Here is a 17,211-nt window from a genome sequence, read left to right as displayed (position 1 = left end):
CCATGAGATTCGTGAACTTGACGTGTTCTACTTTTTGACCGTGGAGGCTCTGGGGGGTGCTGAGAGCTGCCCTTTTCTTGGTGCCTGTTACCCCCACACAGGGATGTGCACTTGGTAAACCTCCCCTCCCCTGCCCTCCCCTCCCCTCCCCTCCCCTGCCCTCCCCTCCCCTCCCCTGCCCTCCCCTCCCCTCCCCTCCTCTGCCCTCCCCTCCCTTCCCCTCCCCTCCCCTCCCCTCCCCTGCCCTCCCCTCCCCTTGGTGCAGATCAGAACCTCACCTCCTCCCCTCTCCACCCACCTGCCCCCCACAAAGTGCCCCATTTAGAGATGTCAGTAAACAGGTGTCTGAAAGTGAGGATTTCCATCTAAGATGAAAGTCACAGTTCTCACAAGTTAATAGAAGAATCAGACGAAGCTTATTTTCTTGCTGGGTGGACTCAGGTAAAACTGAGCTCCTAAATACCCAGGATTTATGGAATTTGTTGCTAATATTAAAGAGATTTACATTTCTGTGCAGGTTTAATCTGATCACTGCAGGTTTAATCTGATCACTGCGAAATGTTCAGAATACATTGCTGTCTCAAGGACAACTTGATTATGTGGGTAAAAATTAGACCTTTATTTGTAGAAGCCTTTAGACTTTGGGTGCCAATCTATTTAACTCATTCTCTGCAGTTCCTTCAGCCGCCCCCGAAAATGTGTCAGCCGAGGCCGTCAGCTCCACCCAGATTTTACTGACGTGGGCTTCGGTGCCCGAACAGGACCAGAATGGGCTCATATTGGGCTACAAGGTATGTGCTCAGGTGACCTTCCTCTGCTCACGCTGTGAAGGTGCTGGCACCTGTCTCCCCAAACCCGTGAGCTCATGTTTTCCTGCCGATCTCCAGCTCTGGCCTGTTTCCTGATTCCACATCACTTGCCTCATCTACCTTCATCACGGCCTGGAGATGAGACATCAGTGTACCGTCTTCACGTGGGCCAAGACAAGGCACTGAAAGCTCCGAGCCTGTTTCCTCACTTGTAAAGTGGGAGGGATGATGGTAGCTCCCTCCCAAGGTTGGTGTGAGAAGTGGCTTATTCTGTAAAATGCTAAGGACGTATCATTAGATCCCTGCACGTGTGTCTGCACGTGTGTCATCAGCGGTGAGGGTTGGACACCTTCCAGCTTCTCTGGAAGACGTTTCTGGGTTTAGCCTTGTGTGTGTTTACCCAGACCCTTAAAAACCTACTCTGTTTTTGTTCCGTCCCCTCCCCCAAGAAGCAGGACAGATCTTCCTGGATTTGGCCACAAGGCCACGCTTGTCTTATGCGCTGCTGCCTTCTCCTCCCTGCTTTCCATCATTTAGATCCTATTCTCTGTTTCCGCCACCTGTTCTCATGCCCTCCCCCAACCCCGGCATTCTGATGGCTCCGTTCTGGCCCCCTTAGACATGGCGATCCCACTGAGTGGGTTCAGTGACCAGCACTCCACACCCCCCACCTGGACCCTGGAGAAAAGCGCTCGCCAAGCCCTTTTCAAAGTCCTCCCTGATGACCCCCTCTTTTACGGCTTTCTGGTCACTGATCTTAGGGACCAGTTCCGAGAGGGTGAGCTTAGGGAATAAGGAGGAACAGGCGGGCCGTGGAGGGGGCATCTCAGGGTGCCGTGTCTGCGGCGTGGGCAGTAAATAGCCCCGGGGCGGGGCCTCGGGTTCAGGGGGAGAGCACAGGTCTCCTGAGGCAGGAGCCTAATCTCCCAATAAGCCGGGCAAGCGAGTGGCTGCTGGCTGCTTGTACAGGAAGCAGAATGTCTCTGTGTTCCTAGCGAGCCCTGGTTCTAGTGGCTGCCGTTGGGCACCTGAAACCCTGTGAATTACAGCGGGGCGTCTGGCTCTCCCAGTCCGGCCGTGGCTGGGGTACATCTCCAGCTGCCTTCCAGTCTGGAGTCCGGTTGCTTCATCTCCATCTTTCCCCCAAAATGCCAGCGGATAGGAATTAGATCCCTAAGCCCTCAACACAGCTGCCCAGGGGGAGGACCCTCAGTTGCCTGGTCCTTGCCGCGTGGTCCTGAGACCCAGGCCCACCGAGGCCCCTCCTTGCTCACCGTCCTCCTGACCGCCCCCCTTGTGTGTCATGCTCAGATCCTGTTCCGCGCCAGAGATCTGGATCCTGAGCCCAGGAGCCACGTGGTCCGAGGGAACCACACGCAGTCCGCGCTCCTGGCCGGTCTGGGCAAGTTCGTGCTGTACGAGCTCCAGGTGCTGGCCTTCACCCGCATCGGGAACGGGGTCCCCAGCTCGCCCCCCATCCTGGAGCGGACCAAAGATGACGGTACGTCGATGGCTGCGCCTTTGCCCGTCTCCCAGGTTTGCTGTCGCCATCCAAACCCCTTGTATGGTTGTCATTTTTAACTTAATTTTCAAAACACTCTTTTTTCTTCGTCTCAGCACAAGAAAACAAAACAAAGTTGTTTTCTGGTCGCTGAGCGCTTCTATGGCCAGTTTCAGCCGGAGTGAATATTCACAGCCTGATTATCAGCCTGAGCACAATTTCATCGTAGCTCTGCTGTAGGCAGTGCAGTAAAGGCCGGGCAGGCTGGGCCAGAAAAACCGAAGGCCTGGTGGTGTTGGCACAAACCTGGCTGAAAAACCCCACTGCAGACCCCGTGCCTCGATTCTAGATTCTCTGGGCTTCCCGCTCTCGTTTGCATAGTAAGGGATCATTAGAGGCCCCACAGAGTGCGGTGTGTGACGGGCTCCCAGGGTACCCGGGGTTCGCAGCCGCAGTAACAAGTACACCTTGACGGCATTGTCTAAATCATCAGGAAATACGTTTCTCCACTTTGCAGATGTCAAACACTTAAAGGTTAGCTCCTTTACATGATCTTCGTTAAATAGACTGTGATGAATATTCTGGGGGAAAATGCCAATCTCCCCCCAAAAAACCCAGGCTTAGAAGCAGCTGACAGAAGTGAAACACCCATAGATTTTCTTAAGCATCTTTACTGAAGTAATTAAATCAACCCCCCAACGCACTCTGACCGCTGAGTTGACAACATCCTCTCCGTGTTCCTGGGGGACACCCGTAGCTGGGCCTCCCCTGGGTCAGAAGAAGGGGCGCCTTGAACCTGGTCCTTCCCTGGGAGCTGGTCTCAGGGCGGCTGGGGTCTGAGAGGGACCGTGTGACCTCAAGGTCATGTCTTTGCAAAACTGTGTGGTCTGTCGAGGGCCACACACAAAAAAAGTAACAGGGGCTTTTAGTAACTGTTCCTCAGACTCGGGCAGTTATCATGGTTTCTTCCCAAAGTATAGGCTGGGGAGTCGTGGATTGATTTCTCTTTTTCTCTCACAATCCCGATATAAACGTGTTTCTCCTTCCCCTCATTTCGTTGTGATACAAATGATCAGCCTGGGGGACAGCGAGGGGGCAGAAACCACAGAAGACAGACGTCAGAGTTCCCTATTCGTGAATTGGTCCCGGTGTGTGAGCCCGTGGCCTCCTTCTTTCATTTATTTCACCCGAACACAGGGGTCATAACACGTGTTTATAATTTAAAATACTGTTCTCAACTTAATAGCTCGAGGCGGAATTCAACAGCCCTGGAATGCCTGTAACGCACGTCATTTTATTTTTGTATTGATTGCTGCGTGCTCATTTCCTCCTACCTGGGAACCAGTCAGTTCTTAAGTTCCAACGAGAAGTTCCCATGCTGGCCACACACTTACTCGCCTCTCCATTTAAGTAAATATATTTTATGATGGCCATGACCCTATTATTCAATGGTGCCGGGATACGTAGCTGGTTTTTGAATTACTGGTGCACCAGACCACACAGAAGCACTATTACGTGTGTTTGTGGACATTAGCTCTTAATTTTCTGGGACAATGCAGGAGAGGGGTCGTGTGCCTAAGAGAAAAATCACTGGTTATAGCCATGTTACTTGGTCAATAATTGTAACTTCCATTTGGAGGTGGGAGGGACCTTCGGCCACCTTATTTATCTGACACCTGCTTGGTGGATGTCCAGCCCAGGAGAGGAATCAGCTCAGATTGGTGAAGTCTCTCCTGTGACTTGACGTACCCTCTACGATGCTGTTTAACAACTGGGCAGCTAGCCTTAGGTGACACGCTCACAGGACTCGCAGCATAGCTCATGGGCACTGCTTACGCTGCTTGGAAAGCAGATGAGCTGGATTCAAAATGAGGCGTTTCCTCAGAATCGTTAGGGAGACACACAGAGATTCCAAAAGTCGCTCTCCCAGAACTTAGAGGAATTCACCCATGAATGGTGTCATCTGCAGTCATGCCTGCCCTCGGCCAGCCCGCAGAATCCTCCCCCATGAGGCCCCGTCGTGTTCCCACATGACATCCCAGCGGTGCCTGGATCTCCGGTCTTTTTTTCCCTTCAGCCCCAGGCCCACCCGTGAGGCTTGTGTTCCCAGAGGTGAGACTCACGTCTGTGCGGATCGTGTGGCAGCCGCCGGAGGAGCCCAATGGCGTTATTCTGGGTAAGGGAGCGGCAGTGACTAAAGGGATCACAGCTTAGAGAGAGAGAACAAATAGATCGATTTCGTCTATTTTTATTAGATGTCTAAGAGGTTAAAGAAAAAAATCCTGTCTACAGCAGCCTGGCATCTTCTGAACGGAGAGACTGCAGCCCTCTAACTGTGTCCTGCGCTAAGGTTTCTTTGCAGAATGAAATTTACATTTTGTTAGCCCAGAATTTCGTGTTCGTTCGTGGTTCGTGGCAGTACCATCTGCAGTTGACCTTCCGTCCACTCTGAAATAACCCAGCTATTTTGATGTGTGTTTGGAAAACCGCGGGCTTGTTTTTCATAGAAGATTCACTCCCAGGCTTTGCTCCGAAGTCCCGGAAACATCTGTCTTCTGCTGCAGGGCCTGCACCTAACCCTTTGAGGAAGTTTCCCAAGTGATCTGCATGCTTAGGTCTCAGGGAAATGGTTTACTCTGAACTTTTCATTCAGAGCACCAGCTCTGATAACTTTGATGAAAAGCCTTAATTTGTCCTAGTTTCCCAAAGGCAGCAAATTTTATTTTAAAAAATCATCAGCCCCTTTTTTTGTTCACCCTTTCACCAGGACAAATTAAGGGGCTCGGATATGCCAGGGCTCGTGCTCAGAGTGGTAGGTAAGGAGTGAATAAGATGCAGGTGGGCCGTCCTCGCGGGGTAGACACCAGCGACACTACCACGTGGTCGCGATGCGGTAGGGGTTCCAGGAAATGCCTGCAAGCCACGCCTCCTGGGCCAGGGGGCTCAGTGGGCGGAAGGCGTGGTCGGGCTTTATCTTGAGGATGAGTCGTAGCAAACCACAACTTGGGTCCGCTAGCCCGCGCCCACTAAAGCCAATCTACTGACATTGGGTTGCAGTGAAGGAAAGCGCGACCTTCATTGCAGGGCAACAAGCAAGGTGGCCAGGGCAGCTGGTGCTCAAAACACCCCAACTCCCCGAAGCGTTTCAGCAAAGCAGTGTTAAAGGCCAGGCGACGGAGGGGGGTCGCGGGGTGTGTGATCGGCTCACGCGCAGCTCTCTGAGTGGTTGATGGTGAGGTCACAGGGCAGTGTCGCAGGGGTTCACGTGATCAATGCTCAGCCTCCAGGAGGTCTGGGGGCTACGTTATGTGCTGAGGGTCATCGAGTAGTTAACGTCTTCCACGTGGTGGAGGTTTGAGCGTCTGTAAAACAACTCGGGGTAAGCGCATCAGATACTGTTATCTGGGTGCCTCAGAGAGGAGCTGCAGCAGAGGATACGGGGAGGGTCCATGCTGGGAAGGCCCCATAGGGTCCTGCTCGGTTGCATAAGTGGTTTCCAAATCCTTGAACGGAGCGCTGCCTTTTGCCTGTGGGAGCACAGACCTCCCAGAGGGAGACACGGGCTGGGCCGGGCTGTGAACCGCTGGGAAGGCCGTGCTTCGCGTGCAGGAGGGGCCAGAGGCCCAGACCTTGCAAAGTGGGCCTTTAAAGGCCAGGCACGAGGCCCGGCGTACGCGCCAGACGCAGGCCAGCCCTGAAATGCGGTATTAACCTCCTGCCCACCCACGGCAGACCCCACGTACGCCTGCTTGGGTACCGGGGATTGACAGTAGGACCACAATCACGGCTTACAAACAGCAGTAAAATGCACCACTGAGACCTGCTTTTGAGCTGAGGATTATAAGATTTGGTTTAGAAAAGGGTTTCACTTCATTTTTTTAAAAAAATTTGCAAATCTGTGCTGAGGACCATTGGGAGTCACCCAAGGACCTTGAGCAGCGAAGTGACACGATCGGATATGTCTTTTGGATAATATCTGGCAGCCGTGAAAAGGGTGAACAGAAAGGCAGATATTTATTGAGTTCTGGCTTCATTAAGACGGCGCCTGGGGCTCCCAAGTCATCTGCACAGCAGGCCAGGGGCCCTTCGGCTCCACTCTTTCCTTCTGCAGTTCCTGCAGCCACTTTGCTGTGACGACAGTGTTTCTGAACTAGGTGACCTCTGGAACTGCAGGTTCTTGCTATTAAAATCACGATAAACAGCCGGAGAAGGCTCTGTTGCAGTGTGCATTTCGGCTCCCGCCAGCTGGGGGACCATTGCAGGCCGGTCTCGGGCCCTGGGGCGGGAGTGCTCTGCGGAGCGGCTACTCGCCGGGTTTCCTGGAGCCCGCGCGCCGGCAGGGCCTGCCCCCGGCTCAGCGCCCAGCCCGCAGCCTTCCCTGGAGCAAGCAGGGCGAGCCGCCTGTTTACCCAGGGGATGCCCCACCACGCTGTGGAGCAGGAAGCATTTTCAGAGCCCAAGATGTGAAATTCCACCTGTCACTTCCAGCCCTAGGAGCCTTCCAGAGCGGGGTTCTCTGTGAGGAGCGGGGGCCCCGGCTGCTGGGGAAGGAGTCCCTGCTGCCCCAGGTCCCCGCCACCGCCTCTGCTGACACCCCGGCTCGTCCCGATTCTGGGATCATCTCTGTGCTCTCCGCAGCTTTCCTGGGCCGATAAGAATTAGTTCTGACAGCAGGACTCCACGGGGATGTGCAGAAGGAAAGTGTGCCCTTGACGTGGGATCCCCTCTTCGCACAGACAGCCGTGTGCTCTGGTTTTGTTGCTGTGGCTTTGAAGTGCTCATCCGAGGGCTTCCCTGCCGACACGGCGAGGTTCCGGCCCCAACCAGCTCTGAGCCGTGGTACTCGCCTGGCTCCTTGCCAGGAGAGACCCCCTTCCCCGGGCCGCTGCTCTTCCTCTGGCAGTCGCATCAGATGGCATCTCTGCCTGCGGCCTACCCCCTCGCCCATCCCAACCTGGGCTGGGCTCTTCTCCTCTTTGCTCCCAAAGCACCTGCGCTCACAGTCACAGCACGAATCCTCCGTCCACAGGAGACCGGCGGCTCACTTTAGAATCGTGTCACCTACTTTTAAGGGTGTCTTCAACATCAGTTTTTCTGACCATAAAAGCACGTGTACAATGCAGATAATTTAGATAGCGTTTCACATTCATCCAGTTTAGAACCACAGAAAGTCTGGCGATCCCCAGCAGAGGGGAGGGTTTGGGGACGCAGCGTCACACACTCTTGTTGGGAGCGTGACCTGGCACAGCTGCGGTGGGGCGATCCGGGCATGGGTGCACCCCGTACCCCAGCTGCTCTCCCTCTGGGTCTTAACCCTGGAGAAATCCTCACACCTGTTCACAGGAAGAAACGCACAAGGAGATCCACTGCAGAGCTGCTTTAAAGAACAGAAAATTTTAAAAAAGAAGGAACTGGAAACAATCCAAATGTCCATCAGTAAGGCAATGAAAAGGTAAATTGCAGGCTATTCATTACAGCAGAAATCACGGTAGCAATTAAAGTAATGAACAAGACCTACATGTGTCAACATGAATAAGTCTCACAAACATCTGTTGAGTGAAGAAAAGCAAGTTGCAGAAGAATATATCCAGCTTAAGAATGTCTCTGTACAGTTAAGCACTCCACAGACATTACCATGTATCATTTATGGCTACACGTATATAGTAAAAGTATAAAAACTTGGCAGGAATTTGCAGTAAGTTGAGAATAGGGGTTACCTTTGAGGAAGAGGATCCAATAAGACCACCAGGATAGCTTCAACTTTTTTCTGTCATATTTTCTCTCTTATAAAAACAAAAACAAAACATAAAAATTTGGCAAAATCTCAAGATTTGTTCAGTGTGTGATGAATACATGGGTGTGTGATCTATATTATTCCAAGTATTTTTCTGCATGTTTGAAATATTTTATAATTTAAAAAGGGCAACTATAAAATAAAAATAGCATATTCACTAAAAAATTCTTAAATAAAATTCACAAAAGTAACAAGAAGAAAATGGAAATCACCCACAATTCCACCACCTAAAAATGTCAACTTTTTTTCTCCCAGTCATTTTCTAGTATTTGAACTGTAAAATAGTTCATACTTACAAAGGAATCTCTTCATGCTAGTGTATTTATGTTATAGTGAATAATAAAAAGATACAGATGTCCCTGCTCCCAGTTGAAGACGTAGAACGCCACCAGTACCGTTGAAACCCCAACAAGAGGTAGACACGCCCCTGAATTTTGTGTTTGTCATTGCTTTCTTTTCCTTTATGATTGTACTAGTGTTATGTTGAAGCCCAAACAACTTAATATTAGCATTGCACGCTATACACTTTGTATAAGTTCCCGTTACATATTCTTCTGTGACTTGCTTTTTCTTTCCACCTTGTGAATCTTGGCTTGTCTCTATGGCGGCATCAACGTGCTCCCGGGTGGTCCAATCCTGCGTACAGCAGGTCACCCCTCTGTTCTCTGACATGGACATTCGGAGGCTCCCCTTCTGGTGCACCTGTGCCCACCTAGGCACAGCCTCCTTGGGTCATAGAGTCTGCACATTTTCCACTTTACACAGTGACGCCAGACTGTTTTCCTAAGTGGTAACCCCAGTTTACCCTCCCATCAGCAGGCACGTGGGTCCCCATCGCTTGATACACCTTTGCCAACACTGGGTAGACTCAAGACTTTAATTTTTTGTGCCATCCTGGAAGGCTCAGTGGTGTCTCCTTGTGGTTTTATGCTGGATTTCCCCGACAGCAGATGAGCCGGGCCTTCCTTGTTCATTTATCCCTGGGCTGCCCTGGGCATCTTAACATCTCTGAAACGCTGTTCCCGTTTCGTCTCCAATCCGTACCATTTCTCCTTCCCTCTTGCCAGTTCAACGGTGCACTTAGAAGCTTTCCTTTACTTAATATCATGTTTATTTTTTTTTCCTTTCTATTATGGTTTATTACAGGATATTGAATATAGTTTCCTGTGCTGTACAATAGGACCTTGTTGTTCATCCATTCTATATGTGATAGTTTACTCATATTTATTATTTTTAAATGACAGGAAGGCTTTTCATCTGAGACTACCATCCTTAGAGGTAAATGTTTGTAGCATTTCTGGTGATTTCCTCAGGATATAGTCCTAGGAGTAGAATAACTCAGAGCAGGTGTTAGGACATTTTTAAGGATCTTCACACACATTTCAAATTTTCAGAAACACTGTGTTAATTAGCCCATGTCACCCCACCCTCACCAGCACTGGGTGTTAGCTTGGCCAGTTTGATAGGTAAAGTATACTATTTATATTTTGAGGGGATATTTTCAAAGTTTCTTGGCCACAAGTTTTTTTTTTCCTCTTGGGAATTTCCAGTTTATGTCCAGTATTAGTTTGCTAGGACTGCATGAAATACCACAAAGTGGGCGGTGTAAACAACAGAAATTTATTTTCTGTCACTTCTGGAGGCCGGAAATCCAAGATCCAGGTGTTGGTAGGGTTGGTTCCTCCTGAGGCCTCCCTCCCTGGCATGTAGACGGCCGTCTTCTCCCTGTGTCCTCACATGGTCTGCCCTCTGCGTGTGTCTGTGTCCTGACCTCCTTTCCCTAACACCAGTCCTATTGGATTAGGGCCCACCCACATGACCTCACGTTACCTTAATCACCTCTGTAAAGACCCCGGCTCCACATACAATCATATTCTCAGGTGCTCATGGTTAGAACTTTAACATATGAATCTGGGGAGGGGACACAGTTTGGCCCATAACATTGGCCCTTGGACCATTGTTTCTTGGGGACTCACCCTTTCCTTGTTGATTTTCACATACTCTTTACACACTGGCAGCAACATAAAGACCCAGTGGCTGAGCGGCCTGGCCCTGAGGTCGCATCTGGGCTGGAGGCCTGGCTCTGGGGTCAGGACCTTCAGTTCAGTAAATATTAGCCCATATGATCACTAAGAATATTAAGTGTCACATCTGTTGCCAAAGTTTTCCCTCTTAGTTTCGGTTATAGTGCTTTTCACATAAACTTTAAAAGCTCACATCATCGAATCTGTTTGTTTGGCTTTTTCCTGGTGGGTCGAGCGGTCACTCTCACGTGCAGACAGGCCTCCTCTGCTGGGGTTCAGAGTGCACCAGGGTCCCTCCGTTCTTTGCTCTAAAGTGACAGTCCTCAGGAGTTCCCTGGTGGTGCAGTGGTTAAGAATCCGCCTGCCAATGCAGGGGACACGGGTTCGAGCCCTGGTCCGGGAAGATCCCACATGCCGTGGAGTGACTAAACCCGTGTACCACAAATACTGAGCCTGCGCTCTAGAGCCCACAAGCACAACTACTGAACCCACGTGCCACAACTACTGAGCCTGTGAGCCGCAACTACTGAACCCACGTGCCACAACTACTGAAGCCCGCGAGCCTAGATCCCGTGCTCCCCAACAAGAGAAGCTACTGCAACGAGAAGCCCGCGCACTGCAACGAAGAGTAGCCCCTGCTCACCGCAACTACAGGAAGCCCGCGCAGCAACGAGGACCCAACGCAGCCAAAGATTAATTAATTAATTAATTATTTTAAAAAGTGACGGCCCTCCCCTCTCCTCCCCACCCCGGACTCGCAGTGACATGGCCTGAAGCCCCACCACGGGCACTGGCCGGGCGTCGTGTCCACGGGGACCTCAGGGCAGGTGTGGCACGACAGAGGGTCGCACGCGGCCCAGCCTCTTCGGGCTGCAGCGGGTGAGACGCAGCACGGGCTGCCCCCTTTGAAGCCTCCCCTGTGTTTTAAACCCTGCGTGGCGGACAGGCTGGGTGGAGGGGGCAACCCCGCAGCCACGTGGCCGGGCGCCGACCTCGGCGAGTGAATTCACACCAGTCACTTAGTCTCCGTGTGCCTGGGCTTCCCCACCCTCAAGGGGGGCGGCGTGTACCTCCCTGGTAGGGCCAGTACGCGGTGCACAGAGAAGCCAGAACAGGGCCCGCCTCCCAGCAAGTGCCTGGCCAGCGCCAGCTGGAACGCTGTGGCCGTTCGGCGTCTCACCCCTTCTCTCGGACCGGGGAGTGTTCTACATCGCTGTGTATTTACACTCAGTACTTACTCCGCACCCACCAAGGGCGGGTGGCACGGCTTTGCTCTCCGCCACCCTGGCGGCTGGAACGGAGGGTTTATGCTGGAAGGCAGCATGGGGCCAGGTTACAGGACGCCCCTGAGGCACTGAGAAGTTTGGGTGTGGATCTGTAGTCCCTGGGGGTCACTGAAAAATCACAAAACTCCAGGTAAGGAGGGGGTCGTACTTTAATCCTTTGACGGTTCCAACCGTGGCCAAACAGAGGCTAAATGAAAGAGTGCTCCGCGTCCCTCCAAAGTGGGAGACATCACACTTGAGCCTGCGTGGCTGTAACGGCGTTGAGTGGTCATCGTAACGAACGCTGTCTTGGGTAACCTGTCACCTGGATATCATTACAGCCAGCGCACTAAATGGTAGATGCTGTAGGAAAGACGGGAAAACAATTTCTAAAGGTTCAGACTGGTGTCCACAGGGGACAAAGGAAAACATCTTTCTTCGAGACTCACTTTGCATCCAGGGGCCTTGAATCAGTGTTCCCGCTCCGGCGGCGTGGCCTTCTGAGTACATAACCACCTCTGCAGCGAGTGCTTTTGTAATCTATACCAAAGCGTGTTCTTGCATTTCCAAAAGAGATTAACAGCGTGAAACACTGGGGGCGCCTAGAAGGAAAAACACTTGCTTATTTGTGTCAGTATTTTACCCGGGAGAGCTGGCGGCATTTAGAGCCTTGCTTTGGGGGGCGTGGTGGGAGCCACCTGAGAGCGGCCATCCCTCCCCCACTTGCCAGCTGCCCCACAGTCCCTCAAATGCTGTTACGCTCAAGTGATGCACGTGCTCTTCAAACCCACGCGGGTCCGCCCTGCCAGACACGCCAGACCCTCCCCCTCTGCCCGGTTAGAAGTCAGCTTGCCCAAGACGGCTGCACCTTGACCTTCAGCTTATCACACGAGGGTGAGTGAGAACTCTGCTGGGAATTAGGGGCTCGACTGAGTACGATCCGAGTTCGCAAATGCATCATTTCCTCCACTGTTGCATCTGTCTGCCCCCAGCCCTCAAACGGATAAGCCATAAAACCAGCGAGCCGGGTGGCATCTGGGCTAGGCTGACGCTTGCCCGCAGGGAGACTCAGCTGCTGTGGGTTCTGCGAACCAGGAATGGGCGTTGGTGGGGCTGTCACCAGCCACACCCCACAACAGTGCCTGCAGAGGGGCCGGCAGCACCGGACCCCACTCGTGGCCTTGGCCTCGAGGCCCCGGGGATGGTCACCGCACAGGTGACTCTCAGATCGACGCCTTTTGTTTGCCCAGGAAGCATCCAGTCTTTATAAAAGCCTGCCACCACCTAAAATGTCTACATGATTCTCTCAAAATAATTCTGGGGCCCTTCGACAGCCAGCTCATTGAACCAAGGCGGCCGAGACCCCCCACAAAGGCCTCCCGTCCTCAGCAGCGTGTCTCAGACTCTCCTGCTTGCGCCTCCCCCGCGGGCGGCCCGGAACCTGCCTCCTGCTTGGAGCCTCGTCCCCTCTGGGTCCTGATTTTCTAGACGAGCCACGTTTCCTCATCTCCCGGGCACTTCCGAGCTGCTCAGGCTTCTCTTGCCCGCGGTTTTCATCTTCGCCTTGGGGCCCCGCGGCTCGTACGTGGCCTTGCTTCTCCAAATGCCTGTGTCAGCACGATTCACCATGACCTTCAACAGCAGGCTGCTCTGGGCGCCTCTCCTCCCGCCGTGGGTCCCTCTCCCTGTTCCTTCCTCGCGTGGCCGTGGCCTCTGACCTCACGTCGCTGACATTCAGCTCGTGTTTCTGTGCTTCCTGGACCCAGAATCACATGACGAGCCTTGTCCCCCAAACGCCCTCATCCCTCTGCTCTCCCCTCCTTGCTCCTGACCTGCGAGCCAGCGCTCGGCTGTTTCTCTTGGCCGTTTCTGTGTAGAAGCCTCTCCGTTGTTCATCACGTCCGTGTCAAGGTGAGGTGCGGGTATTCATCTCTATCGACACACCACAGAACGGGGACAGTAGGGATATTGTCTCTCTTTTAGGGCAAATAACAGGAAGATACAAATATATCCCTCGGGCCGAGGAATTTTCTCCCAGTGGCTCCATGTGGGACCCGGATCAGGTAGAACAGCCCAGATGTCATGCAGTTCTCTGGGTAGACTGGAGCCCTCGGGGCTCAGGCAGAAATACCCATCGAATGGGAAGCATCCCGTGTGGGGCAGAGCCCCAGCCTCTCTACCCCTGCCACCCTGCTGTGCAGCTCAGTGCTCATCTCCCGGCAGCTTGGCCACGGTGACCCACAGCAGGCCTGTGGACTGGACATGCAGGGCGTGCATCCTTTGTGTCACTGTGCTGTCCCGCTGCACACTTTACTGTCCTCGTGTCCTGCCTTTACAGCCGGCACGGCGCCCTGGCTGCGGCCGGGCCGAAGGCTGGTCTCTGCAGCCGTGGGTGAGCCCGCCCGCTCCTCGCCGCCTGTCTGTCCCCCGCTCAGACGTGGCGGCTTTGGCTCCAGGCCCTGCCGCGGGGGACCTGACCCGCCCCTCGCCTGAGCCCCTCCCTGCACAGGCACCCCAAGGCTCTTCCAGGCACCCCATTTCTTCGGCTGCTTTCTGAAACAACGTGTCCCCTCCAGAAGGGACGTCGCCCACGGGGGTTCGTGCTGGAGTCCAGCCTCTGGCCGGGCGACGTGCTTCTTGCTGCATCTGAAAGCTCTCTGATTTCTCCCGCTCTTCCACAGTCACCTTGAAAATATCCCGTTGGGTGGCCAAGTTGTTTTCTATTTTGTCCCCCTTTCCCTGACATCATCAGGATCCTATCATTTTAGAGCAGGAGGGAGCTCTGTCCTGTTTACTGGGTGCCCCGTGCCCCCGTCCTCGGGTGTGACATGGAGACGCTGTCATGTGCCCCGTGGACCGTGGACCATAGACCACTGCGAGGTCTGCACGTGGCAGGGGTGACGCGCCTGGAGTACAGGGGCCCTGATGAGCGGGGGCTGATGTTTTTCTTTATTCGTAGCTAGAAACAAAAAGTCGAGAGTTGACACTTGCCCGAGGTGAGAAAAGCTAGGCTGGGTTAGGACCCGGGTCTCCTGACGACATCCTGCTACGTGGTCAGGGGCTTCTGAGAGACAGACAGACAGACAAGAGACCATCTAGAAGCATTACAACACACCATCCAATGCCAGGATGGCGAGGAGGCCGGCAAGAGAAAGGACAAAGAGTGAGCGAGGGACCATGGGAAGGCACCGCCCAGGTGGAGACGAGGTCAAGGGTCACCCTAGGGTTGTGCTCTGGGGTCGGGGGAGGGCAGAGGTGGAGCCTTTGATGGAGAGCAGACCTGAGCCAGCCCAGGAAGGGGAGGGGAGGGGAGGACCTTCAGGGAGACTGGTTCCCATTTCGTTCCCAAATCCCAGCTCACAAAGATGCACCTTTGAACAAAATCTGAGTTTCATCCCAGGATTTTTAACTCCAGTGGCAGATAATCTGAGAAGAGATGAAACCTCATAAAGAATAAAGGATAAAGAAAGCACATCTGTAATCATGTCCTGTTCCTAAAAGTGTATACATCCTCATTAATTCAGGCTTACTAGGTGAAAGGTGATTTGAATTAATGAGGCGTCTTAATGACACACACATGACTCTCCGAAATACGAAGGGACAAGTTAAGGGACCGAACGCTGGCTGGTGGGGTCGTGAGGGGAGCTCCCTGACGGGTGTCGGGGGCCCCCGGGACGCCGAGTGTTAACTGCACGGCAGCGGCCGCCCCGGTGTTCCCGGTGCCTGGGCGTGCTGGTCGGGTGGTTTCTGCTCGTCCCGCCGTCTCAGGTGTAGACATGCTGTCTCACACTCTGAAAAAGAAACCTGGTCAGCTCAGTCCTACGCAGAAATTCAGTGTGTACGCAGACAGGGCCCGGGTCTCAGACATACATACATTCATCTGTTTTTAACGGAAAGTTACTTCTTTTTCTTTGGGGAGGGTTGGTATCTCTTCATCACTAAGAGTGGTATTCGAATGGCCGTACTCACTCACCCTGGGCCACACCTCCCTCTTGAGGTTTTTAAAGTATTGTGTTTGATCATGTTCTTATTGGGGGTCTTTGCTGCCTGTGTAGTCTTTGTGCTGGATTGTAAAGTTCAGTTTGCCTGTGCAAAATACCTTTCCTTAGTTCCTTGCTTTAGTTTGGGAATGTGCGTGTGATAATGACGTTGGTCAGTTGCTTTCGTACAGGGCACAGACAGACTTTCCTCCAGTGGCCAGGGAGACATAGAGGTCCCCAGTCCCCTGTGAGGCTTGCTGCAGACTCTGTGGATGAACCACATGCCCACGCGGACCGTGCCGCCCTCGGACAGAGGCTGCCCCCATGCCGTCTGATCTCCTCCTGTGCTCCTCGAAATCTGCCGATCGTGGGCGTCGCTTTTCACCTGCAAATCCTGACAATATAAAAATAATAATACGACACCTAAAAGCCGGCGTAGATGTACTGAGGTCAGAGCTGGTGTAAAAACATGGATTTATATCACTCTCGTAGCAGTGGGTGAGCTTCAGAAGAGAGCTGGGGGTTAATACATCAAATAACAGAGAGATAAATGGATCTAAAGTGTAAAGGCCCAGGCCAGGGAAGAATACAAGCAATAATGTAACTAATCAGGATGGATGGTGTGAGAGACAAGGGGGAGGTGAGCGCTTCCACCACGGGTCATGGTGAGGAGCCAGCGGGTGCTGTCGAAAGTTGGAGGACCGAGTTCATCGCATCACCTGGGACTCTCAGGGGTGAGGAGCCAGCGGGTGCTGTCGAAAGTCGGAGGACTGAGTTCATCACATCACCTGGGACTCTCAGGGGTGAGGAGCCAGCGGGTGCTGTCGAAAGTCAGAGGACCGAGTTCATTGCATCACCTGGGACTCTCAGGGGTGAGGACCAGAAGGACCAAAACAGACACAAACCCCCTGGAGGATCGGAAGGGAAACCGACTCTGACAAAGCAAATGCTGACCGCAGAGGTGTTAACGGTGAAGCGGAAATGAGTAGCAGGACCTACAACGGGCTACAGGGAGTGGCACGTTCTCCCGGACCCTGGAGCGCAGCCCGGGCACATGCTCCCACATCTTGTGGCTCCCGGGGCACCGTCGTCCCTGGGAGACACGCTCTTCTCGTGGGGCAGGACACCAAGGGCCCCACTCCCTTTGCTGGGAGCCTGGGGCGGATGCTTTCGCTTCTCGGGACAGTGTGACTCGGTGGAGAGTGAAGGCTTTGGAGCCGGACGGATGCAGGGCTCAGGCCAGCTCTGCTGGTGACTTTCTGTGTGACCTCAGGCAGACTGCTTACCTCTCTGAGCTCTGCTGCTCCCTGGCAGGACCACCGGAGGCTCGGGGGGCGAGGACCGTCAGGCGTGCAACAGGAGGGCTCTGCCGCGGTGGCCACGCTGACCACATTGCCCTCGTTCTCAGGACGCTAGGTGTCCGGGAGTCTCAGAGCTTGGGCTTGGGCTCGGGCTCCCGATGCACCCGAACTCCAGACGCCCCCTCCCCCAGGACCAGGCAGGGGCGAGGGAGGTGCTAGGGGAGGTCCAGGAGAAGAGCCCCCGGTCGTCGGTCAGTGGATGGGAAAGGACAGGTGTCCAGCAGGACACCCCGGGACAGCTGGCTGCCACGGCGGGGAGGATGACCATCGGAGGCAGAACAGAGCTGTAAGAGCCTGTCCAGGGTCCTGCAAACACGCTGTGACGGTGCTCACTGTGGACAGGGCTGGGCTGCCGGCCCCCGTCCGTGTGGCCGTGGTAGTGACCCGCAGTGGTTAGGGGCTGAGTGCTAGAGCACACTCTGTGTCTGACACCACGGGATCGTCCTCCTGGCCCCCCACGTGGCGGGCGGGCTGAGG

General features: G+C 53.7%; 1 protein-coding gene across 9 annotated transcripts in view; it reads left to right on the top strand.

Annotated features, from left to right (window-relative positions):
* SDK1 (sidekick cell adhesion molecule 1) overlaps nucleotides 1-17,211 on the top strand; it is an 829,158-nt gene that overhangs the window by 726,420 nt on the left and 85,527 nt on the right. For all 9 annotated transcript variants that reach the window (XM_082362848.1, XM_082362846.1, XM_082362847.1 and 6 more), the window contains 3 exons: nucleotides 676-791; nucleotides 2,121-2,310; nucleotides 4,388-4,486. In XM_082362848.1, the coding sequence (XP_082218974.1) occupies nucleotides 676-791; nucleotides 2,121-2,310; nucleotides 4,388-4,486 (405 nt within the window). The remainder of the gene's footprint in view (nucleotides 1-675; nucleotides 792-2,120; nucleotides 2,311-4,387; nucleotides 4,487-17,211) is intronic.

Source organism: Balaenoptera borealis (genome assembly GCF_965194805.1).
Source record: "Balaenoptera borealis genome assembly, chromosome: 16".
Lineage (NCBI taxonomy): Eukaryota > Metazoa > Chordata > Mammalia > Artiodactyla > Balaenopteridae > Balaenoptera > Balaenoptera borealis.
The sequence above is the reverse complement of the archived record's forward strand: the minus strand, read 5'-3'. Positions and strand labels throughout refer to the sequence as shown.